Source organism: Papio anubis, chromosome 1 (assembly GCF_008728515.1).
Source record: "Papio anubis isolate 15944 chromosome 1, Panubis1.0, whole genome shotgun sequence".
NCBI classification, from domain to species: Eukaryota; Metazoa; Chordata; class Mammalia; order Primates; family Cercopithecidae; genus Papio; species Papio anubis.
This window is the reverse complement of record NC_044976.1, coordinates 83,349,155-83,376,697: the sequence shown is the minus strand read 5'-3', so window position 1 is coordinate 83,376,697 and position 27,543 is coordinate 83,349,155. Positions and strand designations below refer to the sequence as shown.

Genomic DNA, 27,543 nt, shown 5'->3' with positions numbered 1-27,543 from the left:
AGAGGCTGGAAGAGTTTGGGGGGCTGAGAAGAAGACAGGAAAATATGGGACAGTTTGGAACTCCCTAGAGACTTGTTGAATGGTTTTGACCAAAATGCTGATAAATATGGAAAATGAAATCCTGGCTGAGGTGATCTCAGAGGGAGATGAGGAACTTGTTGGGAACTGGAGTAAAGGTGACTCTTGTTATGTTTTAGCAAATAAACCGGTGGCATTTTGCCCCTGCACTAGCGGTTTGTGAAACTTTGAACTTGAGAGAGATTATTTAGGGTATCCAGTGGAAGGAATTTCTAAGCAGCAAAACATTCAAGAGTGACCTGGGTGCTGTTAAAGGCATTTAGTTTTTATAGGGAAACAGAGCATAAAAGTTTGGAAAATGTGCAGACTGACAATGCAATAGAAAAGACAGTCCCATTTTCTGAGAAGAAATTCAAGCTGGCTTCAGAAATTTGAATAAGTAACAAGGAGTCAAATGTCAATCCCCAAGACAATGGGGAAAATGTCTCCAGGGCAAGTCAGAGGCCTTTGAGGCAGCCCCTCCCATTACAAGCCCAGAGATCTAGGGGGAAAAAGTGGTTTCGTGGGCTGGGCCCAGGGTTCCTCTGCTGTGTGCAGTCTAGGGACTTGGTGTCCTACATCCCAGCTGCTCTAGCGTGGCTTAAACGGGCCAACATAGAGCTCAGGCTGTTGCTTCAGAGGGTGGAAGCTGCAAGTCTTGGCAGCTTCCACATGATATTCAGCCTGCAAGTGCACAGAAGTTAAGAACTGAGGCTTGGGAGCTTCCGTCTAGATTTCAGAGGATGTATGGAAATGCCTGGATGCCCAGGTAGAAGTTTGCTGCCAGGGTGGGGCCCTCATGGAGAATCTCCGTGAGGGCAGTGTGGAAGGGAAGTGTGGCATCCGAGCCCCCACACAGAGTCCCTACTGGGGCACCTCCTAATGGAGCTGTGAGAAGAGGACCATCATCCTCCAGACTCCAGAATGCTAGATCCACTGACAGCTTGCACCAAGTACCTGGAAAAGCCACAGACACTCAATGCCAGCTTGTGAAAGGAGCTGGGAGGGAGGCTGTACCCTGCAAAGCCACAGGGGCAGAGCTGCCCAAGACCATGGGAACCCATCTCTTGCATCAGTGTAACCTGGATATGAGACATGGAGTCAGAGCAGATCATTTTGGAGCTTTAAGATTTGACTGCCCACTGGACTTGCATGGGGCCTGTAGCCCCTTTGTTTTGGCCAATTTCTCCCATTTGGAATAGCTATATTTACCCAATGCCTGTAACCCCACCATATCTAGGAAGTATCTACTTTGCCTTTGATTTTACAGGCTCATAGGCGAAAGGGACTTGCCTTGTCTCAGATGAGACTTTGGACTTTGGACTTTTGAATAAATGCTGAAATGAGTTAAGACTTTAGGGGACTGTTGGGAAGGCATGACTGGTTTTGAAATGTGAGGACATGAGATTTTCGAGGGATCATGGGTGGAATGATACAGTTTGGCTGTGTCCCCACCCAAATCTCATCTTGAATTCCCAGGTGTTGTGGGAGGGTCCCGGTGGGGGATAGCTGAATCATGGGGCAGGCCTTTCCCATGCTCTTCTCATGATAGTGAATAAATCTCACTAGATCTGATGGTTTTATAATGGAGAGTTTCCCTACAGAAGTTCTCTCTTTTCCTGCTGCCATCCATGTAAGATATGACTTGCTCCTCCTTGCCTTCTGCCATGATTGTGAGGCTTCCCCAGCCACATGGAATTGTAAGCGCATTAAACCTTATGCTTTTGTAAATTGCCCAGCTCGGTTATGTCTTTATCAGCAGTGTGAAAATGGACTAATACACTGCTGTATTCAGTTAGTTAGTATTTTGAGAATTTTTGCATCTATGTTCATCAGGGATACTGGTCTGTAGTTTCCTTTTCTTGGTATGTCCTTTCTTGGTTTTGGTATTAGGATGATACTGGCTTCATAGAATAATTAGGGAGGATTTCCTCTCTGTATTTTTTGAAATACTTTAAATAAGATTGATACCAATTCTTCAAATATCTGATAGAATTCAGCAGTGAATCCATCTGGTCCTTGACTTTTTTTTGTTGGCAATTTTAAATTTACCATTTCAATCTTGCTGTCTGTTATTGGTCTTTTCGGAGTTTCTATTTCTTCCTGGTTTAATCTAGGATAGTTTTGTGTGTAGGTGTGTATATATGTATATGTATATACACACACACGTATATATGTATATATACATATATGTATGCATATGTATGTATATATGTATGTATATGTGTATCTGTATAATACATATATGTGTGTGCATATATATACACATACACACATATATATTTTATTTATATATACATATATATATATATATTATTTTTTTTTTTGAGACAGAGTCTCACTCTGTTGCCCAGGCTGGAGTGCAGTGGCGCGATCTCGGCTCACGGCAACCTCTGCCTCCTGGGTTCAAGCAGTTCTCCTGCCTCAGTCTCCTGAGTAGCTAGGATTACAGGTGCACACCACGATGCCCAGCTAATTTTTGTATTTTTAGTAGAGATGAGATTTCACCATGTTGGTCAGGCTTGTCTTGAACTCCTGACCTCAAGTGATCCACCCACATCGGCCTCTCAAAGTGCTGGGATTACAGGCGTGAGCCACTGTGCTTGGCCCTTCTAGGAGGGTTGTATATTTCCAGGAATTTATCCATCTCCTCTAGGTTTTCTAGTTTGTGCACATAAATGTGTTCATAGTAGCCTTGAATGATCTTTTGTATTTCTGTGGTATCAGTTGTAATATCTTCCATTTCATTTCTAATTGAGCTTATTTGAATCTTCTCTCTTCTTTTCTGGGTTAATCTCATTAATGGTCTATCAATTTTATCTTTTGAAAGAATCAGCTTTTTGTTTCATTTACCTTTTGTATTTTTTTTGTTTCAATTTCATTTAGTTCTGCTCCGATCTTTGCTATTTCCTTTCCTCTGCTGGGTTTGGGTTTGGTTTGTTGTTTCTCTACTTCCTTGAGGTGAGACCTTAGATTGTCTATTTGTGCTTTTTCAGACTTCTTAATGTAGGCATTTAATGCTATGAACTTTCCTCTTAGCACTGCTTTTGCTGTATCCCAGAGGTTTTGATAGGCTGTGCCACTATTATTGCTCAGTTCAAATAATTTTTTAATTTCCATCTTGATTTCAACCCAACAATCATTCAGGCACAGATTATTTAATTTCCATGTATTTGCATGGTTTTGTGAGTTCCTTTTGGAGTTGATTTCCAATTTTATTCCAATGTGGTCTGAGAGGGTACTTGATATAATTTTTATTTTCTTAAATTTATTGAGACTTGTTTTGTGGTCTATCATATGATCTATCTTGGAGAATATTCTATATGCTGATGAAAATGTATATTCTGCAATTGTTGGGTAGAATGTTTTGTAATATCTGTTAAGTCCATTTGTTCTAGGGTATAGTTTACATCCATTGTTTCTTTGTTGGCTTTCTGTCTTAATGACCTGTCTAGTGCTGTCAGTGGAGTATTGAAGTCCCACACTATTATTGTGTTGCTGTCTATCTCATTTCTTAGGTCCAATAGTAATTGTTTCATAAATTTGGGAGCTCCAGCGTTAGGTGCATACATATTTAGGATTGTGATATTTTCCTGTTGGACTAGACTTTCTATCATTATATAATGTCACTCTTTTTTAAGTGCTGTTGCTTTAAAGTCTGTTTTGTCTGATATAAGAATACCTAGTCCTGCTTACTTTTGGTGCCCATTTGCATGATATATCTTTCTACCCCTTTACCTTAAGTTTACATGAGTCCTTATGTGTTAGGTGAATCTCTTGAAGATAGCAGATACTTGGTTGGTGAATTCTTATCCATTCAGCCATTCTGTATCTTTTAAGTGGAGCAGTTAGGCCATTTACATTCAACATTATTGAAATGTGAGGTACTATTCTATTCATCATGCTAGTTGTTGCCCATATACCTTTTTTTTCATTGTTATTGTTTTATATGTCTTTTGAGATTTATGCTTTAAGGAGATTCTATTTTGGTGTATTCTGAGGTTTTGTTTTAAGATTTAGAACTTCTTTTAGCAGTTCTTGTAGTGCTGTCTTGGTAGTGGTTAATTCTCTCAGCATTTGTTTGTCTGATAAATACTTTATGTTTCCTTCATTTATGAAGCTTAGTTTTGCTGGATACAAAATTCTTGGCCGATAATTGTTTTGTTTGAGGAGGCTAAAGATAGGACCCCAATCCCTTCTAACTTGTAGGGTTTCTGCTGAGAAATCTGGTGTTAATCTAATAGGTTTTCCTTTACAGGTTACTTGATGCTTTTGCCTCACAGCTCTTAAGATTCTTTCCTTCATCCTGACTTTCAATAACCTGATGACTATGTGCCTAGTTGATGATCTTTTTTTTGATGAATTTCTCAGGTGTTCTTTGAGCTTCTTGTGTTTGGATGTCTAGATCTCTAGCAAGGCCAGGAAGGTTTCCCTTAATTACTGCCTCAAATAAGTTTTCCAAACTTTTAGATTTCTCTTCTTTCTCAGGAACACCAATTATTCTTGGGTTTGGTTGTTTAACACAATCCCAAACTTCTTGGAGGCTTTGTTCATTTTTTATTTCTTTTTTCTTTGTCTTTGTCAGATTGGGTGAATTTGAAAGCCTTGTTTTCAACCTCTGGAGTTCCTTCTTCTATGTATTTCATTCTATTGTTGAAACTTTCCAGTGTAGCTTGCATTTTTCTAAGTCTGTCTTTCATTTCCAGAAGTTGTAATTGTTTTTTATTTGTGTTATTTTTTCTGGAGATTTTTTGGTCCATACTCTGTATGATTGTTTAAACTTCTTTCAGTTGGTTTTCACCTTTTTCTGGTGCTTCCTTGAGTAGCTTAACAATTGACCTTCTGAATTTTTTCTCTGGAAATTCAGAGATTTCTTCTTGGTTTGGATCCATTGCTGGTGAGCTAGTGTGATATTTTGAGAGTGTTGAAGAACCTTGCTTTGTCATATTACCAGAATTGTTTTTCTGGTTCCTTCTCATTTGGGTAGACTATGTCAGAAGAAAGATCTGGGGCTCAAGGGCTGCTGTTCAGATTATTTTGTCCCATGGGGTGATCCCTTGATGTAGTACTCTCCCCCTTCCTCTAGGGATGGGGCTTCCTGAGAGCTGGACAGTGATTGTATTTGCTGTTGTGGGTCTAGCCACCTAATGGAGCTTGGGCTCCAGGCTGGTACTGGGGAGTGTCTGCAGAGTCCTGTGATGTGATCTGTCTTCAGGTCTCTCAGCCATGGATACCAGCACCTGCTCCAGTAGAGGTAGTATATGAGTGAAGTGGACTCTGTGAGGGTCCTTGGTTGTAGTTTTGTTTAGTGCACTGGTTTTCTCAAATGCTTTCTCCAGTCTTTTCTTATATGGGTGCTAGGGCACTAATTGCCCCAGGCTACAAGCCTCCCCACTAAGAAAGCCAGCAGGGCTTTCAGGCCCCATCTCTCACAGCCTGCCACTGCTTCTGTGGTCCTATCTGTACTTTCTGTCCATCTCCCTCCCCTGGATTCTGCCCAGGAAAATTCACACTTGGTCAAAATTATTACAAAGCTCAACTGGAAGTTTCCTTCTCCCTGTGGTCCTTCCCCAATTCCATTGGCAGCCCTCCCCAAGGACCCCAGTGAGATAGTCAGAAATGGCTTCCCTGGTGACTGGGAGCACCTAGAGGGCTCTTCCCACCGCGGCTTCTACTTTTATATTTTGCTCAGCTGTCTAAATTCATTTTAGTTCTAGGTAAGGTTAAATCCTTCTCCCATGATCTGGATTTTCAGGTTCACCAGTGAGGATGTGTGTTCGGAGGTAGACTTTCCCCATTCACACTTTGGGCACTCACCATTTTTCAGCTGTCTCACAGAGTTTGCAGCCACGAGCCACTTTTTCAAAGGGTCTGTGAATCCTTTCAGTGTTCCTGATATGTTCCTGTGGTAGTTCTTGAAGCAAAAGCTCATGATGTCAGTCTCCACATGCTGTTCTGTTCATCTGAGTGGGAGCTGCAAGTTAGTCCTGCCTCCTATCTGCCATTTTTTTTTCCTGGAGCCTGACTTTTTAAACACAACACTGAAAGCATGATCCATGAAATAAATAATTGATAAATTGGTCTTCATTATAATTAAAAACTTCTACTCTGTAAAAGATATCATCAAGAGAAAGAGAAGACAAGCTGCAGACAAGGAGAAAAATACTTGCAAAAGACATATCTAAAAAAAGTATTGTTATTCAAAATATATAAAAAACTCATATATCTTTCTTGTTGAGATGAGGTTTTGTTCTATTGCTCAGACTGGACTGCAGCCTTGAACTCCTAGATTCAAGCAATCCTCCTGCCTCAGCCTCCCGAGTAGCTAGGACCACAGGTGCGTACCACCAAACCCAGATAATTAAAAGAAAATTTCTTTCATAGAGACAGGATCTCTCTTTGTTGCTCAGGCTGGTGTTGAACTCCTGGCCTCAAGCGATCCTCCCATCTCAACCTCCCAAGGTGTTGAGATTACTGGCATGAGCCACCAGGCCCAGCCTAAAGAACTCTTAAAACTCAACAATAAGAAAATAAACAGCCCCATTAAAAAATAAGCAAAAGACCTGAAGAGATACCTCAGTAAAGAAGACATACAGATGAAAAACAAGTATATGAAAACATACTCAACATCATATGTCATTAGGGAATTGCAAATTAAAACAAGATACCACTACACACCTATTAGAATGGCCAAAACTTGTAACACTGAAAATTCCGAATACTGGCAAGTATGTGGAGCAATAGGAACTCTCATTCATTGCTGGTGCAAATGTAAAATAATACAGCCACTGTGGAAGATAGGCAGTTTCTTACAAAGCTATACTTTTACCAGACAATCCAGCTATTGTACTCCGTGGTATTTAAAAAAAGGTACACAAAAACCTGCACACAGATGTTGAAAACAGCTTTATTTATAATTGCCAAAACTTGGAAAAAAACAAATGTCCTTTCGTAGGTGAATGAACAAATACACTGTGATATATTCATTCAATGGAACATTATTCAGTGCTAAAAAGAATTGACCTATCAAGCCACATGAAGACAAAGAAGAAGCTTAAATGCAAAAATGCCAAATGCTTAAATGAAAAAAAAAGCCAATATGAAAAGGCTATATACTGTGTGATTCCAACTATCTGAAAAGGAAAAACTATTGTGAAAGTAAAAAGATGAGTGGTTGCCAGGGGTTGGAGGGAGGGATGGATAGATGGAGCACAAAGGATTAGGTAGTGTTTTCATCAGTTTGGGCTGCTATTACAGAATACTACAGCCGGGGCGGCTTAAACAACAGAAATTGATTTCTCATAGTTCTAGAGGCCACAGAATCCAAGATCAAGGCGCTAGCACACCTAGTGTCTGGTGAGGGTGCTCTTCCTGGTTTGCAGACAGCCATCTTCTCGTTATATCCTCATATGGTGGAGAAAGAGAGATCATCTCTCTCCTGTCTTTTCTAATATGGGTGCTAGGGCACTAATTGCATTCATGAGGACTCGACCCTCAAGACCTAATTACCTCCTAAATGCCCCATCCCCAAATATCATCACATTAGGGATTTAGGTTGCAACATATACATTTTGGTGGGGGAGGGGGATTGGTAAAGTGGGGACAAACATTCAGCCCACAGCAGGCAGTGAAACTATTCTGTATGATACTCTGGTGGTAGATATGTGTCATTATACATTTGTCAAAACTTACAGCCTGCACACAAGAGTGAACCCTAAAGTATGGACTTTGAGTGATGATTTGTCAATGCATATTCGTCAATTATAACAAATGTACTACTCTGGTGTAGGATTTTAATAGTGTGGGAGAGGCTATGCGTATGTGGAAGCAGGGAATATATAGGAACTTGGTACTTTCTGTAAAATTTTGCAATAAGCCTAAAACTGATCTAAAAATAGTCTATTTAAAAAAAATTAAAAGAAGAATAAATATTTCATAATACATGGAACACAGCCACTCTCTTCTTTACATACTGTGTATGATTATGTTTACACTAGATAGTTAAATAGTTGTAAAGGAGAAAGTACAATCCACGAACCCTACATATTTATATCTGACCTTTACAGAAAAAAAAATAGCCAACCCTGAATTATAAGATAGCTTGCTGAAAACTGGCTTACTTGATGTTGAAAAATCGAGGTGCATTAATATCTCCCACCACATGCAAAGTTGAAGTACAATGGAATTTGATATGAAGGATAAAACTATTACAGAAAATACAGAAGAATGATGAATTAAGAGTAGAGAACAACTTCTTTAAAAAGATCATAAAAGCACAAGCTATAAGGATTAATATCCTTAATTTTGATTTCCTATACCAAAATTAAGGACTTTCATCCAAGGAAGAACACATGGACAAAAAGATAGATGACAACTGGAAGAAAATATTTATAATGTTTAAAACTGGCAAGGAATTAATATCTACAACATACAGAACACTACTTGCAACATTTTGGAAAGTATGAAAGTAGGTAAAAAAAAAAAAAAAGCATCATTTTTCTCTTATTTTATTATATTCTCCTTCCCCATATTCTTCACAATAAATATTTTTTGTCTGCCCATCCTAGAAAATTAAAATTGTTGCATTTCTACTAGCCTGTCTCACATTTTCTTTTCTTTTCTTTTTTTCTTTTCCTTTCTGAGACTGGGTCTCTGTTGCCCAGGCTGGAGTGCAGTGGCGCAATCTTGGCTCACTGCAACCTCGACCTCCCAGGCTCAGGCAAGCCTCCCAAGCAGCTGGAACCACAGGCGTGGGCCACTATGCCAAGCTAATTTTTGTATTTTTAGTAGAAACGGGGTTTCGCTGTGTTGCCCACTCTAGTCTTGCACTCCTGGGCTCCAGCAATCCACCCTCCTTGGCCTCCCAAAGTGCTGGTATTACAGGTGCGAGCCACTGTGTCCGGCCTATCTCACACTTCTTTAGACTACTTTTTAAAAATTTCCTTTTTAACACTAAATCAGTGAAACGTCCACATGAAGACAAACTGCTAGAGAAATTTAAGACCTTTAGGTTGTAAAATTAAAATGTCATATTATAAAACACTGCTGAGCAAAAGATTCTTGTGTTATTTGGTTATTGGTCATTACAAATTTGAGTCAGGGCACAAAACTTTTTGTGCTATGATATTCAGAACAGAACACAGATGCTTGAAAGGATTAACACAGCACAAAACAATGTCTATTACTACCCACTGAAAAATGAGCCACGATCTTTACCACAAACAAGTGACTTTTTGAAAGTTAAAAACTTAATGCCTACTGAGAATTAAATTTACTAATTGAGAACGATTAGATTCGATGGCTGAAAACTTCAGTATGTGTTATATTTATAATAAATCCTTCAGTCATCTGACTCCAGTAATTTTCCACTCACTCTTCTCCCCCCTCAATTCCTGCACACACTCAGATTAAATATTTCTGAGAACCTGGCTACTTACAGAGTGGGAGCAGCAGCAGTAGCATCTTCTTGCTAGAAGTGCAAAACCTCAGGTCCTACTAAATCAATCTGCTTCAATAAAAGCTCTCGTGACTCATGTGCACATTAATGTTTGAGATCCCCAGATCTCCTTTTTGAAACTATTTCTCCCTCTACAGGGGTCCCCAAAACCCGGGCTCCAGACTGGTACAGGTCTGTGGCCTGTTAATAACCAAGCCGCACTGCAGGAGGTGAGCATTGAGCAAGAGAACAGTGGTTTCCATTAGATTCTCAAAGGGGCACAAAGGGGCAGAAGCCCTACTGTGAACTGCGCATGCGAGGGATCTAAGTTGCAGGTTGTGTGCTCCTTCTAAGACTCTAATGCCTACTGATCTGAGGTGCAACAGTTTCATCCCGAAAACATCCTCCCCTCAACCCGCCACCTTCCGTGGAAAAAAATCACCAGTCCCTGGTGCCAAAAGGTTGGGGTCTTACTATGTTGCCCAGGCTGGAGTGCAGTTGCTATTCACAGGCTGGATGATTGCGCACCTCCGATGAAAGCGGCTCAAAACCAAGGCATTTTTGCCTAATAACCCCTTGAAAGTGACTTAAAAGAGGGTCAGTTATGTATGCTTTTATGTACATAGTCTGTCCAATTGCTTCTACCTGGACAAGCATATTAAAATTATTACCTGGCAGAATATTATTTGCCTGAGCTAAACCCGGAGATCTTTTAAACGCTTGCAGACTCACAGAGCCTGGCACTGCGGACTTTGCTGCTGCTACCTCGTGAAAAGAAGGGGTACGAGCTCTAGGAGGCTGTCGGCCACGTCCAAACTATCAAGCCAACATCACTAGAAGCCGAACACGGCTTTCGGTCATGTACTGCCGACTCTCATCTCTAAGATTCACGAACCGCGACCGATTGTCTGTTCGGTTTCCCACAGGCGACTTCCTTTCATGCACAAAGAGGGAAGAGCAGCGGTGGCTGCGGCAGGGCGCTGGGGTTGCGAGTCCAGCCCTGGGGCCGTGCACCCTCCCTCGGCGCCGGCCGGGCCACTCTGACGCTCCCTCCTGGCTCCCTCTCTTTCATCCCGACGCGGGCGCAGGGCGACTCGCTTCTCCTATTCCTTCGCGCCCATCGCACTTTCTAACATCTCAGAAACATGGCCCTTGTCACAGACTTTCGTGATCGCGCACTTTAAAGAAAAGCCAGAATGAATGAACTTGTCAGTTTAATGTGACGTCTTAGAGGGAAAGGGCCATGTCTTTGTCATCCCAGAGACCACAATACCCGACGGCTGGCTTGGCGCTCAGTGTTTCCCTAAGCATCAAAACAGGAACAACCAAAGCAACGGACAAATGAATGCATGTGGAAACAAGAAAAGAATGCATAAAAGAGTGAAGAAAAGAGGGGGCCAGGCATAGTGGCTTAACCTGTAATCCTAGCACTTTGGCAGACCAAGGCAGGAGGATCTCTTGAGTCCAGGAGTTCAAGGTTGCAGTGAGCCGTGATCGCAGCTCAGGCGACAAGTGAGACCCGGTCTCCCCACCCTTTCCCCCCTCCCCGAAAAAAGGCAGGAGCCCCACAGGGCCAGGAGTGCCAGGCGCGGCCGCCCGGGGGCGGTGTGGGGGGTGCGTGGGCCACTTTGCCTCAGCGACCACCGCCCGGGTCCCTCTGTAAGGCGCTTCTCAGGCAGACACCCCGACCAAAGCGGGCCGCACCGCAGCGCTGGGCACTTGGGTGGAGAGCGTGGGGGCCGCGGGCCCGCGCCCAGACAGGTGTAGCCGTCCCATGCTCGGCGTCCTGCCGCTCCCGGACTGCGCCATGCCTCCAGGCATGGAGGTGCTGGACCTGCCGCTGTGGAACCGCTTCTCGGGCCTGTCCTGGGGGCCGCACCACAGGTCAGTGCCCCCGGGCGCCCCTTGGCGCGCTTCACGCCTCCCTGGGGGCCCCACCGCCGCCCCCTTTCGGGACTACTTACTTCCTCGGTTCTTCTCGCGCGCGCCTTGGCTCCATCCCCTACGGCCCCCACCCCGCCTCCGCGTCGCCGACCCCCTTCTCCGGGAGCGCGAGGAGGCTGGTCCGCTGACGCGTGGAATAAGTGCCCCAGGACCTCAAGTAGGGAAGCTCCGGTCCCTGGTGGGAGGCGGTGGGGTGGGGCGGAGCGGGACGGGGCGGGGCAGTCCCTTGGGGGCGGGGCGGGAGCGCCTGGCCACGCGCCGCATCCTGCAGCGAGAGCACAGAGCAGCCTTTCAGCCGCCCGAGCAGGGCCAGCCGCACCCAGCGACCGCCGCGCTTGCCCTAGGGCCGGGGTCTGCGCGCACCGCGCGGCCGGCAGGAAGGGTAAGAGAAGGGGATCCCGCTTAGCAGGGCTCCAACTTCAGCGGACGCGTTCCGGCGACGGCGAACTGAGTCTGCCGTGAATAATTTTTCCTGTTACGAATCCCGAGAGCCCTGCAAAGTTTTGAAGGAGGAGGCATGGCCCATCAGCCTTATCGTTTTCCCCAGGCAAGGATTCCAGAGAGAGGATCAGGTGTTTTCAGGTTAACCGTCAGGTGAGGAGTCTGGGCTGCATCTTTCAGGATGCTAGACTAGAGAAATCTTCCTGAAGTCGATGGCTTTACTTCCGTAGACTAGAGCTTGCCTACTGCCTTGGGAATGCTTATATTAAGTGCTTGCAGTTACTTAAATAAGGCTGCGCTGTGCCTTCCAGAACAAACAGGCCTTTCCCTCAGGTGGGAGGGTTGTAGTGTGGCTAACCCCAGTTCTCTGCCTTTATGAAAAGGCGCACAGTTCAGCCGCTTGGCGCTGCCAGCGGGCCCCTCCTCCGTGGTCAAAGCTCCAGCCACCCCAGCACATTTGAACCGAGGGTGTGAATACAAACAGGCCTTGGCTCCCCCGTTCCCTGCTCTCCAAACAGATATATATGTATGTATCTGAAATATATACGTATGTGTGAGTGTGTGTGTGTGTCTCTGGTTGTACAGTACTTGTGGGAAGCAAAATTGTGTGTCATTTTAAATTGAGAATGGAAGAAAAGGTTAGTAAGAGAGAGGTGGGAGAGGTTTCTTACGGGTGTCAGGATGTAGACTCTGATATTTTATGTAGAAGGAACCAACTACGTAGTTCTCCCCAGAAATGGGATGTGGGTTTCACACTCAGGAGCGGCTCATCACCTCTGTGATGTGCTAACCAAAATCGCACAAGTTTTGGGAAATTTGATAGCTTTCCCCTATTGAGTCAAAGTTTCTTGAGACTTTAGCCTGTCTTCCTCTTCATACCTTAAGAAGAGTCAAACTCCCTTTGCTGTGAACTTTCCACAGGCATACCCTTCTCCTTTAGAAAGCCCTTTATAGGTCAGTTTCTGTGGCCAGAACTCTAAAAACGACACATTTTCCATACAGAGGCCATCATAATACCAATTTTATTTAACCTCCTGTAATAAAAAATGAGTGAATCCTATTAAAGTGTTTGAGGTAGCCACATTCTTTTCTGTGAAGGAGGAACATAACAAAAGTTTTTTTTTTTTTTAATAGAGTAATAAATGTAAAATATTTTAATGAAGCAAGTGAGAAGAACTGAGAGGCGTAGTTTGAGCAGAGGGGCACAAAATACAGAACTGAAAGTCAAGAATGATTATATTCACAAGCTGATCTCTTTGTCTAGATCTCTGTCAGTGAAGTGAAACCTAGAACAAGACAATTTTAAAACCGGCGGAAAAAGAGATGGCTTCTTGTGACTGTAGCTTTCAAAGTAAAAATAGTGGCCAAAGAAAACTCTGCTGGCCGTAAAATTAAAAGTGGACTTTCCCGAAGCTGGACTGTTTTCTTTAAGGCCTAAAGTCTAAGTTCCATATGTCAGTTCTGAAGAATTAAATCACTCTTTAGTGAGCTCTTGTGTCACATGTTAAGGGATTCATAGAAAAAAGTGCAGGCATACCTTGTTTTACTGTGCTTTGCTTTATTGCACTTTGCAGATACTGCTTTTTTTTTTTTTTAAACAAATTGAAGGTTTGTGGTAACCCTTTGTCCAGCAAGTCTATTGGTGCTATTTTTCCAACAGCAGGTGCTCACTTTGTGTCTCTGTGTCACATTTTGGCAATTCTCTCAATATTTCAAACTTTTTCATCATTATTATTATATCTGTTATGGTGATCTGTGACCAATAATCTTTGATGTTACTACTGTAATTGTTTTGGGGTGCCATGAACTGTGCCCATATAAGACAGGGAACTCAATTAACAAATGTTGTATGTGTTCTGACTACTCCACCAACCAGCCTTTCTTTTATCTCTTTTCCTCTCCCCAACCTCTCTATTCCCTGAGACACCACAATATTGAAATTAGCCCAATTAATAACCCTACAGTGGTCTCTAAGTGTTTGAGTGCAAGGGCCAATCACAGGTCTCTCACTTTAAAGGTAGAAATGATTAAGCTTAGTAAGGAAGGTATGTTGAAAGCTGAGACAGACCAAAAGCTAGGCATTTTGATTAGGAAGCAAAACAGCCTTATTGCTGTTATGGAGAAAGTTTTTGTGGTCTGGATAGAAGATCAAACCAGCCCCAACGTTTGCTAAAGCTAAAGCATAATCTAGAGCAAGGCCCAAACTCTCTTCAATTCTGTGAAGGCTGAGAGAGGTGATGAAGCTGCAGAAGAAAAGTTTCAAGCTAGCAGAGGTTGGTTCATAAGCTTTAAGAAAGGAAGCCATCTCTCTAACACGTAAGTGCAAGGTGAAGCAAAAAGTGCTGATATAGAAGCTGCAGCAAGTTAGTTGGAAGATCTAACTAAGATCATTGATGAAGGAGGCTACTCTAAACAACAGATTTTCAATGTAGACAAAACAGCCTTCTATTGGAAGGAGATGCCATCTAGGACTTTCCTAGGTAGAGAGGACAAGTCAGTGTCTGATTTCAAAGGTGCAAAGGACAGGATGGCTCTCTAGTTAGGAACTAGTACTTTTAAGTTGAAGCCAGTGCTCATTTACCATTCCAAAAATCCTAGGGCACTTAAGAATTATGTTAATCTACTCTGCCTCTGCTTTGTAAATGGAACAACAAAGCCTAGATGACAGTACATTTGTTTACAGCATGATTTACTGAATATTTTAAGCTCATGGTTGAGACCTACTGCTCGGAAAAAAAGATTTCTTTCAAAATATTACTGCTCATTGATAATATCTCTGGTCACCGAAAAGTTCTGATGGAGTTGTACAAGGAGATGAATGTTGTTTTCATATATGTTAACACAACATCCATTCTGCAGCCCATGGATCAAGGAGTAATTTCAACTTTCAAGACTTATTATTTAAGAACTACATTTTGTAAGGTTATAAGTTGCCATAGAAAATTATTCCTTTGATGAATCTGGACAAAGTAAACCCTTCTGGAAAGGATTCATCATTCTGGATGCCATTAAGAACATTCATAATTTATGGGAAGAGGTCAAAATATTAACATTAACAGGAAGTTTGGAAGAAGTTGATTTTAAGCCTCATGGATGACTTTCAAGGGGTCCAGACTTCAGTAGAGGAAGTATTTTAATGGCAAAAAAACCACAATTACTTTTACACCGATCTGCTAACCACAGATATGGTGGAAATACCCAGAGAACTAGAAGAGAAGCATGAAGATGTGACTGAATTACTGCAATCTCATGATCAAACTAGAATGGATGAGGAGTTGTTTGTTATGGCTGAGCGAAGAAAGTGGTTTCTTGAGATAGAATCTGCTCCTAGTGAAGATGCTATGAACATTGTTGAAATGACATCGTATAATTTAGCATATTCCGTAAACATAGTTGATAAAACAGCAGGAGGGTTTGAGAGGACTGACTCCAATTTTGAAAGAAGTTCTACTATGGGTAAAATGCAATCAAACAGCATTGCATGCAACAGAGAAATGTTTTGTGGCAGGAAGAGTTAATTGATATATCAGACTTCATTGTTGTCTTCTTTTAAGAAATTGCCCTAAACACCCCACCTTCTTCTTTTAAGAAATTGGCCTAAACACCTTCAGCAACCACCACCCTGATCAGTCAGCAGCCATCAACAAGGAGGCAAGACCCTCCACCAGCAAAAAGAGTACAGCTTGCTGAAGGTTCAGATGATTGTTAGCATTTTTTAGTAATGAAGTACTTTTAAATTAAGGTGTGTTTTTAGACATAATGCTGTTACAGACTTAATAGACTATGGTATAGTGTAAACATAACCTTTATATGCACTGGGAAACAAAAAAAAAGTTGTGTGTATTTGCAGTTTTTTTTTTTTTTTTTTTTACTTTACTGCAGTATTTGCTTTATTGTGGTGATCTGGAACCAAACTTTCAATATCTCTGAGGTATGCCTGTGATTTTATTTCCAGACTTCATTTTATCAAACTGCAATGTTCTGTTCAGTATTAAATGTTTAAAGTCATGTTTTTGGTTTGTTTATTTGTTTGCTTTGGCAATCATCTGAATTTTTTTTTCTTCCCACTCTTTTCCGCCTACCTATAGCTGAGCTTTCTACTCTGTTTTGAGCTTGGTCCTCAGCACCTTTTTTCCTGGTATGAGAGACTGTGTCCAGGGAATGTTGTCCATATTCCTTTTCCCTCAGCTGGGTGGGCTGTTTCCTTTCTTCTCTTTTGAGGGTTGTGTTTTGTTTTCTCCCCTTGAATACATCTCTGTAGTTTCAGCCTAAAACATCTGTCAGGCAATAATTGATAACTCATGAGGCAGAAGATTCTTGAAAATAGTCTTTGGTGTAATTCTAGAAGACCCATAATTTAAATGGTGGCCTTAAAAAAATATCATACTATGGCCAGGCGCGGTGGCTCACGCCTGTAATCCCAGCACTTTGAGAGACCGAGGCGGGCAGATCACGAGGTCAGGAGATCGAGACCATCCTGGCTAATATGGTGAAACTCTGTCTCTACTGAAAATACAGAGAAAAAGAAAAAAAAAAAAAAATTAGCCGGGCGTGGTGGCACTCGCCTGTTGTCCCAGCTACTTGGGAGGCTGAGGTAGGAGAATCACTTGAACCTGGGAGGTGGAGCTTGCAGTGAGTGGAGATCATGCCAGTGCACTCCAGCCTGGGTGAGAGAGCAAGACTCTGTCTCAAAAGAAAAAAAAAAAAAAAAAATTCATACTACTTATGCCAACTACAGGAATTTGCTAGAGATAGTTAGAATGTAGGGATTCACCAACATGACACTGAGGTGGGCTTGTCCAAAATTAAGGTAACCTCAATGCTTTGAGGAAAAAATGATTATTTCTTTATAACTTCTTTTCTTTAGGGAGAGTCATCAGCATGACTCTGTTAAGTTGGGCTCTAACTGAAAATATTGGAGAAAGAAAAATGTTAGGAAATGTCATAATTCCAGTCATCTTCCTCAGTTTTAACTGCATGTGGAATCCTTTATTGCTGAGAAATGAATTTCCCTTTCTTTATCTCTTCCTCAAAGAACTGTTTCTTCAAGTTTCCAAAGGAGTGTGGCTTGTTTAGAAAAAACACATTAAAAATATGCAGCCCTAGTTCTGCTTTCCTGGTGTTCAGAGGCAGCAAAGTGGGGATCAGAGGTGATTTTTGGGAATTTGGTGGCACGGTTGTCTGTAGGGAAACTCCTGAAAGGTTAGCATGTTCATCTTTCATGAGTGGTTCTAATGGAAAATGAAAAGCCCCTCCGACCTTCTTTCAGGGTGCTTCTTAGGGTTAGAATGACCATGTCATTTATGTTCTGAGAACTGTGTTGAGAAGGGAACCAAAGTTTTCTTCTTTGCCTTTTTTCCTCTCAACTTCATTTAATTGACACGGACCTACCCTACTCAGCTACCTCAAAACCTCAGTTGGCTAGACATTTTTCTTTCTTCCTCTCTTGTGAGACTAGCAGATCACGAGAAAATTTGTTCATTGTAGGAATTGGAGTGAAAAAATGACGTGCAAGTTGTTAGGAATGGTCTAAAGTATTTCATCGGTTGGACTGCCCCCGATATCATCCTGGGGCCAACACAGTCATTACTGTAGAAACATTGAATTTTAGTCTCCGTATCTACCACTCCTTCCACCCTCTACCCCAAACCAATCACACACAAACTAAGCAGGGAAATACTTGACTATCTGATACATATCAGACTCTTTCTTTTTGAAATAGCACATTTTAACTCATAATAATGATTCAGGAATTCACACGTTAATCACCAAAAATGAACAAAAAAGGAAAACTTAATGAAGAAAATTAAGATTACCTATAATACTACTTCACAGAGATTATAAAAATATGGAGGCTTTTTTGGCTGGTTCATGTGCTTCTAGACTTTAAAATCTCTATATGCACATATAAATGCTGGCTTTTTTTTTCCAGCCTGGGTCTTGTTCTGTCACCCAGGCTGGGGTGCAGTGGCATAATGACAGCTTACTGCAGCCTCAAACTTCAAGTCTCAAGTGATCCGCCTGCCTCAACCCCCCAAGTAGCTGGGACTACAGGTGCCTGCCACCACTCCTGGCTAGCTTATTATTATTAATTATTATTATTTCTAGAGATGGGGGTCTCCCTATGTTGCCCAAGCTGGTCTCAAACTCCTGGGCCCAAGGGATCCTCCTGCCTCAGCTTCCCAAAGCTCTGGGATTACAGGCCTAAGCCACCATGCCCAGCTTATGCTGACGTTTTTTGAAAAATGAGATCTCAATATATCTATTCTGTAACTTTAAGAAAATTGCAATATGTCATAGACATCTTCAAGTCAGTGCAAAGTTACAAATAGGGCTGCAATTAACATTTTTGTAACTAACTCATTGTTTTAAAGTTTGCATTATAAATCCATAGAAGTTTGATTTTTTTTTGAGATGGAGTCTCGTTCTGTTGCCCAAGCTGGAGTGCAATGGCATGATCTCGGCTCACTGCAACCTCTGCCTCGCAAGTTTACATGATTCTCCTGCCTCAGCCTCCCAAGTAGCTGGGATTACAGGTGCACACCACCACGTCTGGCTAATTTTTTTTTTAGTTTTAGTAGAGATGAGGTTTCACTATGTTGTCCAGATTGGTCTCAAACTCCTGACCTTGTGATCTGCCTGCGTCGGCCTCCCAATGTGCTGGGATTACAGGTGTGAGCCACCGTGCCCAGCCCAGAAGTTTGATTCTTAAGTCACTTTTATAGATACTGCCCAAGTGCCAATCAAAATTTACATTTCTTTTAATAGTTTTAAAATCATTCTTCATAAATAAAAATTAAGATAGGTTTTTACCAACCTGATTGTTAGTAAGTTTTTATTGTTAAATGTTCACTGGCTTGTTCAGCTCCATTGTCTGTTATATTGGATTGTCTTTTTCTTATTAATAGTCTGGAGCTCTTTACAGGTCATAATAGATAGTTAACTTTTCCTGTGTAAATATATTGCACATTTTTCTCCAAATCTCTTTGTCTTTTAACTTTTTGAAGTCTTACATTTTTATGTTAAGATCTGTCAGTCATTTTTACATCTTCTAAATTTTTTTGTACTTAAAAAGGCATGTTAAATTGTTTTAAAAATCCTGATCTTATACTACTATCAATTTTATTTTTAAAATGTGTCTAAATTTTATTTTTGCATTCAGTTTGAGAGAGTACTCTTAACTTTCTCTTTCCAAAATGGATAGCAAATTATTATTATAACAACTCATTGAATAATTTATTCTTTGGAAAGACTAAGAATAATGAGTAAAACAAAGTAAGGCTTCTATCATCAGCAAACCAGGCAACTAAATTACCTACAACTTGCTAATGTATCTTGACTAAGCAAGACTTACTTTTAAATATATTTTTAATTCACTTTTTAATATTAATATTTTAGACTTTCTATTATTTTTATGTTATTAATATTGTTGTTATTATTATTTGATCACAAAAGGTATTAACCAAGGAAAAGTTTGTGTAGTCAAGGTTGATGTCTCATTATTGATTCATTACTTTTTTCCAACAGATTTTCATTGAACACCTATTATGTATTAGATACTATGCTGTATGCTGGGCTGTATGGTAATAAGCAAGACCCACCCTTCATGAAGTCCGTTGTAGGGGAAACCAATAAAGATTGTGATTGCAATTATGAAGGAAATAAAGTGATGATAGAGGCAGTGGGGAAGGCCACATTAATAGAGTGGCCAGAGAGCCCTCTCTACCAACGTGTCATTTGTGCTGAGAGATGAAGGGTGACAGGAAGAAACCAGACGCACAAAGAACTGGGGGAACAGCAGTAGGGTGGATGAAATGGTGAGTGAAATGTGCAGAGGGGGGACTGTCCACAGCCAGGAAAGAAGCCATTGTGTAGTGAGGAAGGGGAAGAGGGTATGGGAGGAGTGGGCAGGAGTCTTTTAGCAGTGGTAGGAGGTTTCGATTTTACTCTGAGAGAGGGAGAAAGCCCCTAAAGAAAGCCCCTAAAGCAAAGAAGTGATGTCTGACTTATGCTTTTAAAATTACCCCTTTGGCTACCACGTGGAGAATTGAGAGGCTATTGCAGTTGGGTAAGAGATGACAGTGCTTGGACCAGGGAGGCTGCAGTGCATACAGAGAGATGGAGACCATTCCTTGATGTGTTTTGAAGGAAGACTTGATAAATTGAATGTGAGAATTGAATACAAAGGGAACTCAAAGCATACTTTAGAGCAGTGGTTCCCATACTTTGCTACACATTAGAATCACTTGAGTAACTTTAAAAATCCTGATGCCCAGTTCACTCCTCCTACTAATTAAATCAGAATGTCTTGGGACTGAGAGGCAAGCGCTGAAATCTTTTAAAAATCCTCAGGTGGGCTGGACACTGTGGCTCACACCTGTAATCCCAGCACTTTGGGAGGCTGAGGTGGGAGGATCACTTGAGTCCAAGAGTTCAAGACCAGCCTGGGCAACATAGCAAAACCTGTCTCCATTTTAAAAAGCAAAAATTAAAATTAAAAAAATCCTCAGATGATTCTGCTCTGCACCCAAGATGGAGAATGGACTAAGGATTGCAGCTAGGCCACTGAATACACTAAGGATTCCAACTGAAGCATTTTTTTTTAAATGCTAATAGCAATGCATTTATTTTTTAAAAATTATTTCAGTAGTTTTTGGGGAACAGGTGGCATTTGGTTACATGAAAAAGTTCTTTAGTGGTGATTTCGGAGATTTTTGTGCACCCATCCCTCAAGCAGTGTTCACTGTACCCAATGTGTATTCTTTTATCTTTTACCCCATTCCAACCCTTTCCCCTGAGTTGCCAAAGTCCATAGTATGATTCTTATGTCTTTGCATCCTCATAGCTCAGCTCACATCTGTAAGTGAGAATATATGATGTTTGGTTTTCCATTCCTGAGTTACTTCACTTAGAATAATGGTCTTCAGATCCATCCAGGTTGCTGTGAATGCCATTATTTTGTTCCTTTTTATAGCTGAGTAGCATTCAATGGTGTATATATACACACACACACACACACACACACACATATCCACATATCACCTTTTCTTTATCCACTCATTTATTGATGGGCATCTGGGCTGGTTTTATATTTTTGCAGTTACAAATTGTGCTGCTATAAACATGCATGTACAAGTATCTTTTTCATATAATGACTTATTTTCCTCTGGGTAGATACCCAGTAGTTGGATTGCTGGATCAAATAGTAGTTCTACTTTTAGTCCTTTGAGGAATCTCCACACTGTTTTCCATAGTGGTTGTAAGAGTTTACATTCCCACCAGCAGTTTAAAAGTGTTGTCTTTTCACCCCATCCCCACCAACATCTATTTTTTGATTTTTTGATTATGGCTATTCTTGCAAGAGTGAGGTGGTATCACATTGTGGTTTTGATCTGCATTTCCCTCATCATTAGTGATGTTGAACAGTTTTTCATATGTTTGTTTGCCATTTGTATATCTTCTTTTGAGAATTGTCTATTCATGTCTTTAGCCCACGTTTTGATGGGATTATTTTTTTTTTCCTTGCTGATTTGAGTTCCTTGTAGATTCTGGATATTAGTCCTTTGTCAGATGTATAGATTGTGAAGATTTTCTCTCACTCATTGGGTTGTCTGTTTATTCTGCTTATTATTTCTTTTGCTGTGCAGAAGCATTTTTTTTTTTTTGAGATGGAGTTTTGATCTTGTTACCCAGGCTGGAGTGCAATGGTGCTATCTTGGCTCTCTGCAACCTCCACCTCCTGGGTTCAAGTAATTCTCCTGCCTCAGCCTCCTGAGTAGCTGGGATTATAGGCATGCACCACCAACATGCCCGGCTAATTTTGTATGTTTAGTAGAGACGGGGTTTCTGCATGTTGGTCAGGCTGGTCTCAAACTCCCGACCTCAGGTGATCCACCCACCTTGATCTCCCAAAGTGATGGGATTATAGGTGTGAACCACCACTCCTGGCCCAGTTTTATTCTTCTACATGTGGTCTGCCAATTATTCCAACACCATTTGTTTAATAGGGTATCCTCTCCCCACTTTATGGTTTTGTTTGCTTTATTGAACATTAGTTGGCTGTAAGTATTTGGCTTTATTTCTAGGTTCTCTTTTCTGTTCCATTGGTTTATATGCCTATTTTTATATCAGTACCATGCTGTTTTGGTGACTGTGGCCTTAGAGTATAGTTTGAAGTCAGGTAATGTGATGCCTCCAGATTTGTTCTTTTTGCTTAGTCTTGCTTTGGCTATGCAGGCTCTTTTTTTGGTTCCACATGAATTTTAGGATTTTTTGCCTAGTTCTGTGAAGAATGATGGTGGTATTTTGATGGGAATTGCATTGGATTTGCAGATTGCTTTTGGCAGTATGGTCATTTTCACAATATTGATTCTACCCATCCATGAGCATGGAATGTGTTTCCATTTGTTTGTGTCATATATGATTTCTTTTAGCAGTGTTTTGTAGTTTTCCTTGTAGAGGTCTTTCACCTCCTTGGTTAAGTATATTCCTAATTTTAAATTTTGTGGTGTTTTTGTTTTTGTTTTTGCAACTGTTGTGAAAAGGGTTGAGTTCTTTATTTGATTCTCAGCTTGGTCAGCAGCTGAAGCATTTGAATGAATGTGTACAGATCGCTGCTTTGAGCAGATGGGTGGAGGAGCAGGTGGAGGGTGGGTTTGAGAGACCAATTAGACCTGTGGGTGGAGTTTCATAAAAAAGGTTGGATAAGGAAGTCTGCTCAAGAGAGAGATTTGCTGGAGATGCAAATATGGAAACCCACATCATGTAGAGAGTATTTAAAGTCATAGGATTGGACAAGCAGTTTTAGAATAGAGGATAGAGACTAGAAGAATCCATACTGTGCCTCAAGGCACTCTGACATCAAGAGGAGGGGGGTGTCCTGGAAACTGACAGAAGAGGTTGTCCCAAGGAGGTAGTGGTCAGCTGTATCAAATGCTGCAGAGCCAATAAGCCTGAAAAGTGTTTGTTAGAATCTATAGCAAGAGATGGTTTACCCTGAGCTTTTTAATGAAGTAATAGAAATGGGAACCCAGTGTTTGTTCTAGAGAATCTGTACCACAAAGTCAGCTTGAGGAGGTAAGTGCTGGGTTCATTCCATTAGATGGCTTTACTTTTTTTTCTCATTTTGATAATATGACCATGTAGAAGTTATTGAATGTATAGACTAGGATGGCTATTTGCCAAAATGTCACACATTTTTAATTTTATTTCAATTTTTCTTTTTGAGACAGGGTCTTGCTCTGTTGCAGACTGAAGTACACTGGTATGATCATGGCTCACTGTAGCCTCGACCTCCCTGGGCTCAAGCAATCCTCCCACCTTAGCCTCCCAAGTAGCTGGGACTACAGGCACAAGCCAGCATGCCCAGCGAACTTTTTGTATTTTTAGTACAGATGGGTTTTGCCATGTTGCCCAGGCTGTTCTCGAACTCCTGAGCTCAAGTGATCCACCACCACGGTCTCCCAAAGTGCTGAGATTACAGGCATGAACCACCACACTTGGCCATATTGAGTTATTTTATCCTTTGGTATTAATATATTGCTTGCTTTCAACAAAACAGGAAGAAGAGAGGAATGGATACTGGGCAGGCAACTAGTAGTGTCTGTCACAGGAAGTCTAACAATTTACTTTTCAGGCTTCCTTTCCCAGGAAGGGATTGAAGGATATTCTCCACAAAATGAGAGAGTAAAGAAAGAAGCAGACATGGGATCCAAGAGATGGGGGTTCCAATTTAGGAAGGTGGTGAAGGAGTTCCTAAAGTTATGGCCTTGAAAAGTGATTAGAAAGCAACCAGGTAGATTTGAGCAAAAGGATGAGGGCTGTAGGCATTGGTGTCTCTCCATGGAAGAAAGGAATTGACAGGGTACCTGGCTTGTGTATATTTAAGGGTGGTGTCAGATTCAGCCAGAGTTTGGTGATAAAGTTGTAATTGGTATACAGAAAACTAAACAAATGGGGAAAAGGGCAATTAACTCCAGGAAAATAGTTCGAGTGAGGAAGAATATAACATTACAGTATGTTAATAGCTCAACTCTGAAGAGTTTTTACATAGTCACTTCATAAAATCAGATGTTAATTTATCCAAAATTTGCATTAAAACTTGGTTGGGAAGATGAGTAGGGAGGTGAAATGTATGTTGGGGAGAAGATATAAGAGCTAAATCCGTATTTTCCAAGGGAGGATTCAAATTGATAATATCTAAAATGAAAAAGTAGTGGCATAAGTATTATTTAGAAATTTTAAAGTAGGGCCAGGCACGGTGGCTCACGCTTGTAATCCCAGCACTTTGGGAGGCCGAGGCGGGTGGATCACGAGTTCAGGAGATCAAGACCAGCCTGACCAACATGGTGAAACCCCGTCTCTACTAAAAATACAAAAATTAGCTGAGCGTGGAGGTGCGCCTGTAATCCCAGCTACTCAGGAGGCTGAGGCAGGAGAATCACTTGAACCCGGGAGGCAGAGGTTGCAGTGAGCCAAGATCGTGCCATTGCACTCCAGCCTGGGCAACAGGGCGAGACTCCATCTCAAAAAAATAAAAAAAAGAAAGAAATTTAAAAGTAAATGACTTTTAAAAAGACAGATAAAAGCAGTTGCACCTAAGGAACAGAAATCAGAGGTGTGGTTTATTAATAATTCATTTAAAATTATGTACAGGCCAGGGGCAGTGTCTCACACCTGTAATCCCAGCACTTTGGGAGGCCAGGGGGAAGGATCATCTGCATCCAGGAGTTTGAGACCAGCCTGGGCAACGTGGCAAGACCCCATTTCTACAAAAAATTAAAAAATAAGCTGAGCATGGCAGTACACACCTATAGTCCTAGCTACTCTGGAAGCTGAGGCAGAAGGATTGCTTGAGCTCAGGAAGTTAAGGCTGCAATGAGCCATGATTGCATCACTGCACTCCAGCCTGGGTGACAGAGTGAGATCCTATCTCAAAAAAAGAAAAAAAAAGAAAAGAAAAAAAGAAAAGAAAAATACAGTTATATTATTATCAAATTTTGGGGAAATAAAGGTGGTGGGGAGTTAGGTGAGGCCAGATCATGGGGAGCCACACAGATTTGGGTTGCTGGTGTGGGGACCGAGGAGGCTGGTTTTACCACTCACTGTGATGAGGATAAAAATGAAGGAAAGATTTGGGAAGTGATTTGCCCTGCCTACCCTGCCCCATCCCCTGAGACTGGTAAGATATACTTGTGAATTTAAAAAAAAAAAAAAATTCTGTCCGGGCTCAGTGGCTCACGCCTGTAATCCCAACACTTTGAGAGGCCAGGGTGGGTGGATCACCTGAAGTCAGGAGTTCAAGACCAGCCTGGCCAACATAGTGAAACCCTGTCACTACTAAAAATAAAAAATAGTAATAAAAAATTAGCTGCGCATGGTAGCAGGCACCTGTAGTCCCAGCTACTCTGGAGGCTGAGGCAGGATAATTGCTTGAACCCATGAGGTGGAGGTTGCAGTGAGTCAAGATTGCACCACTGCACTCCAGCCTAGGTGACAGAAAGAGACTCCGTCTCAAAAAAAAAAAAAAAAGTTGTGTACTGCTACACCAATATATGATACCTAAACAGATCTGGTAAGAAACATGATCCCTATTAGGATTATTTTCTGTATTTTCTGTTTGTTTGTTGGGGCCAGGGGAACAAACATCAATTTCTTTAAAGCTAACAAGTTTATAATAGCAGCTGAGACAACAAAGAACAACCACAGCCAAGGTGTGGTTTGGGCTCTGAAACAATAAGGAAGTAGTTCCATGTATTTTTTATAACTTGTTTCCAACAGTTAAAAGAACATCTACCCTCTTTAAATGTGTATTCATTTACATAGCATATGCCAAACCATATGTATATTATGAAACAGATAACATTAACATTTTAAGGGATGGAATAGATGAGGATATTAAAAATGAATTGCCAGGCTGGACACGGTGGCTCATTGCCTGAAATCCTATTGCTTTGGGAGGCCAAGGCTGGAGGCTTGCTTGAGGCCAGGAGTTCAAGACCAACCTGGCCAACATAGTGAGACCCCATCTCTATTTTTTTATTTTAAAAAATTAAAATAGAAAAAAAAATGAATTGCCAACTGCAGCAACTTTATGTTATGATTTCATAGTGTCATTAGCAAATATCTTGTGGTACTATATATTTAAAGCCATGCACCTCATTTAGCAATAGTAGATTTCACCAATATTTTAAATAGTTTTCTTGATAAATCTGCTTCCCCCCACCCCAGCTTCTTTTCAGATCAGATATGCTTTTCATCTTTTTTTTTTTAAACCCATGGCTTACAACATTTAGAGTGTTAGCTCTCCTATTTTTTTTATATTAATTTAGGCTTACATTAGTTTTACAATGAACCTAATTTTTTGCAAGAATTTTTTATCTTTTATTTTTAATTTTGTGGGTACATTGTAGGTGTAATATTTATGGGATACATCAGATGTTTTGATATAGGCATGCAATGCACTATAATCACATCATGGAGAAGGGGGTATTCATTCCCTCAAGCATTTATCCTTTGTATTACAGACAGTCCAATGATACTATTTAATTATTTTAAAATATACAATTATTATTGACTATAGTCACCTTGGTGTGCTATCAAATACTCAGTCTTATTCATTCTTCCTTTTTCTTTGTACCTGTTAACCCATCCCTACTGCCCCTTCACCCCCGATCTCTCTGCCACACTATTCTTCCCAGCCTCTGGTAACCATCCTTCTACTCTCTCTGTCCATGAATTTAATTGTTTTGATTTTTAGATCCCGCAAATAAGTGAGAACATACAATATTTGTCTTTCTGTGCCTGACTTATTTCACTTAACATAATGATCACCAGTTCCATCCATGTTGTTGCAAATGACAGGATCTCATTTTTTATGGCTGAATAATACTCCATTGTGTGTTTGTACCATATTTTCTTTATCTATTCATCTGCTGATGGACATATAGATTGCTTCCAAATCTTAGCTATTGTGATCTAGTCTGCAACAAACATGAGAGTGCAGATATCTCTTTGATATTACTGATTTCCTTTCTTTTGGGCATATACCCAGCAGTGGGATTGCTAGATCATATGGTAGCTCTATTTTTAGTCTTTTGAGGAACCTCCAAACTGTTCTCCATACTGATTGTACTGATTTACAGCCCCGCCAACAGTGTACAAGAGTTCCCCTTTCTCAACATCCTCACCAGCATTTGTTATTGCCTGTCTTTTGGATACAAGCCATTTTAACTGGGGTGAGATGATATCTCATTGTAGTTTTGATTTGCATTTCTCTAATGATCAGTGATGTTGAGCACCTTTTCATATCCCTTTTTGCAATTTATATGTCTTCTTTTGAGACATACAAAGTCTATTCAAGTCTTTTGCCCATTTTTTGATCAGATTATTAGGTTATTTTTTATAGAATTGTTTGAACTCCTTATATGTTCTGGCTATTAATCCCCAGTTTGCAAATATTTTCTCCCTTTCTATGGATTGTCTTTTCACTTTGTTGATTGTTTCCTTTGCTGTGCAGAAGCTTTTAAACTTGATTTGATCCCATTTATTCATGTTTGCTTTGGTTGCCTGTGCTTGTGGGCTATTGCTCAATAAATTTTTGTCCTGGAGATTTTCCCCAGTGTTTTCTTGTAGTAGTTTCATAGTTTGAGGTCTTAAAGTCTTTA

The 27,543-nt window shown here is 41.0% G+C and overlaps 2 protein-coding genes across 8 annotated transcripts in view; one reads left to right on the top strand and one right to left on the bottom strand.

Moving 5' to 3' along the window:
* The window catches only part of WDR63 (WD repeat domain 63), a 148,871-nt gene extending 137,288 nt beyond the window's left edge, over positions 1-11,583 (bottom strand). The window contains exon 1 of the mRNA XM_009212032.3: positions 11,458-11,583. The gene's annotated coding sequence lies outside the window, so the exon portion shown is untranslated. The remainder of the gene's footprint in view (positions 1-11,457) is intronic.
* Positions 11,584-11,705: 122 nt separating this feature from the next.
* MCOLN2 (mucolipin 2) overlaps positions 11,706-27,543 on the top strand; it is a 72,529-nt gene continuing 56,691 nt past the window's right edge. For 5 of the 7 annotated variants that reach the window (XM_003892130.5, XM_021943447.2, XM_021943437.2 and 2 more), the window contains exon 1: positions 11,706-12,031. In XM_003892130.5, the coding sequence (XP_003892179.1) occupies positions 11,955-12,031 (77 nt within the window). In that variant the 5' untranslated portion in view covers positions 11,706-11,954. The remainder of the gene's footprint in view (positions 12,032-27,543) is intronic. The other 2 variants (XM_009212006.3, XM_021943440.2) reach the window with 1 other exon arrangement.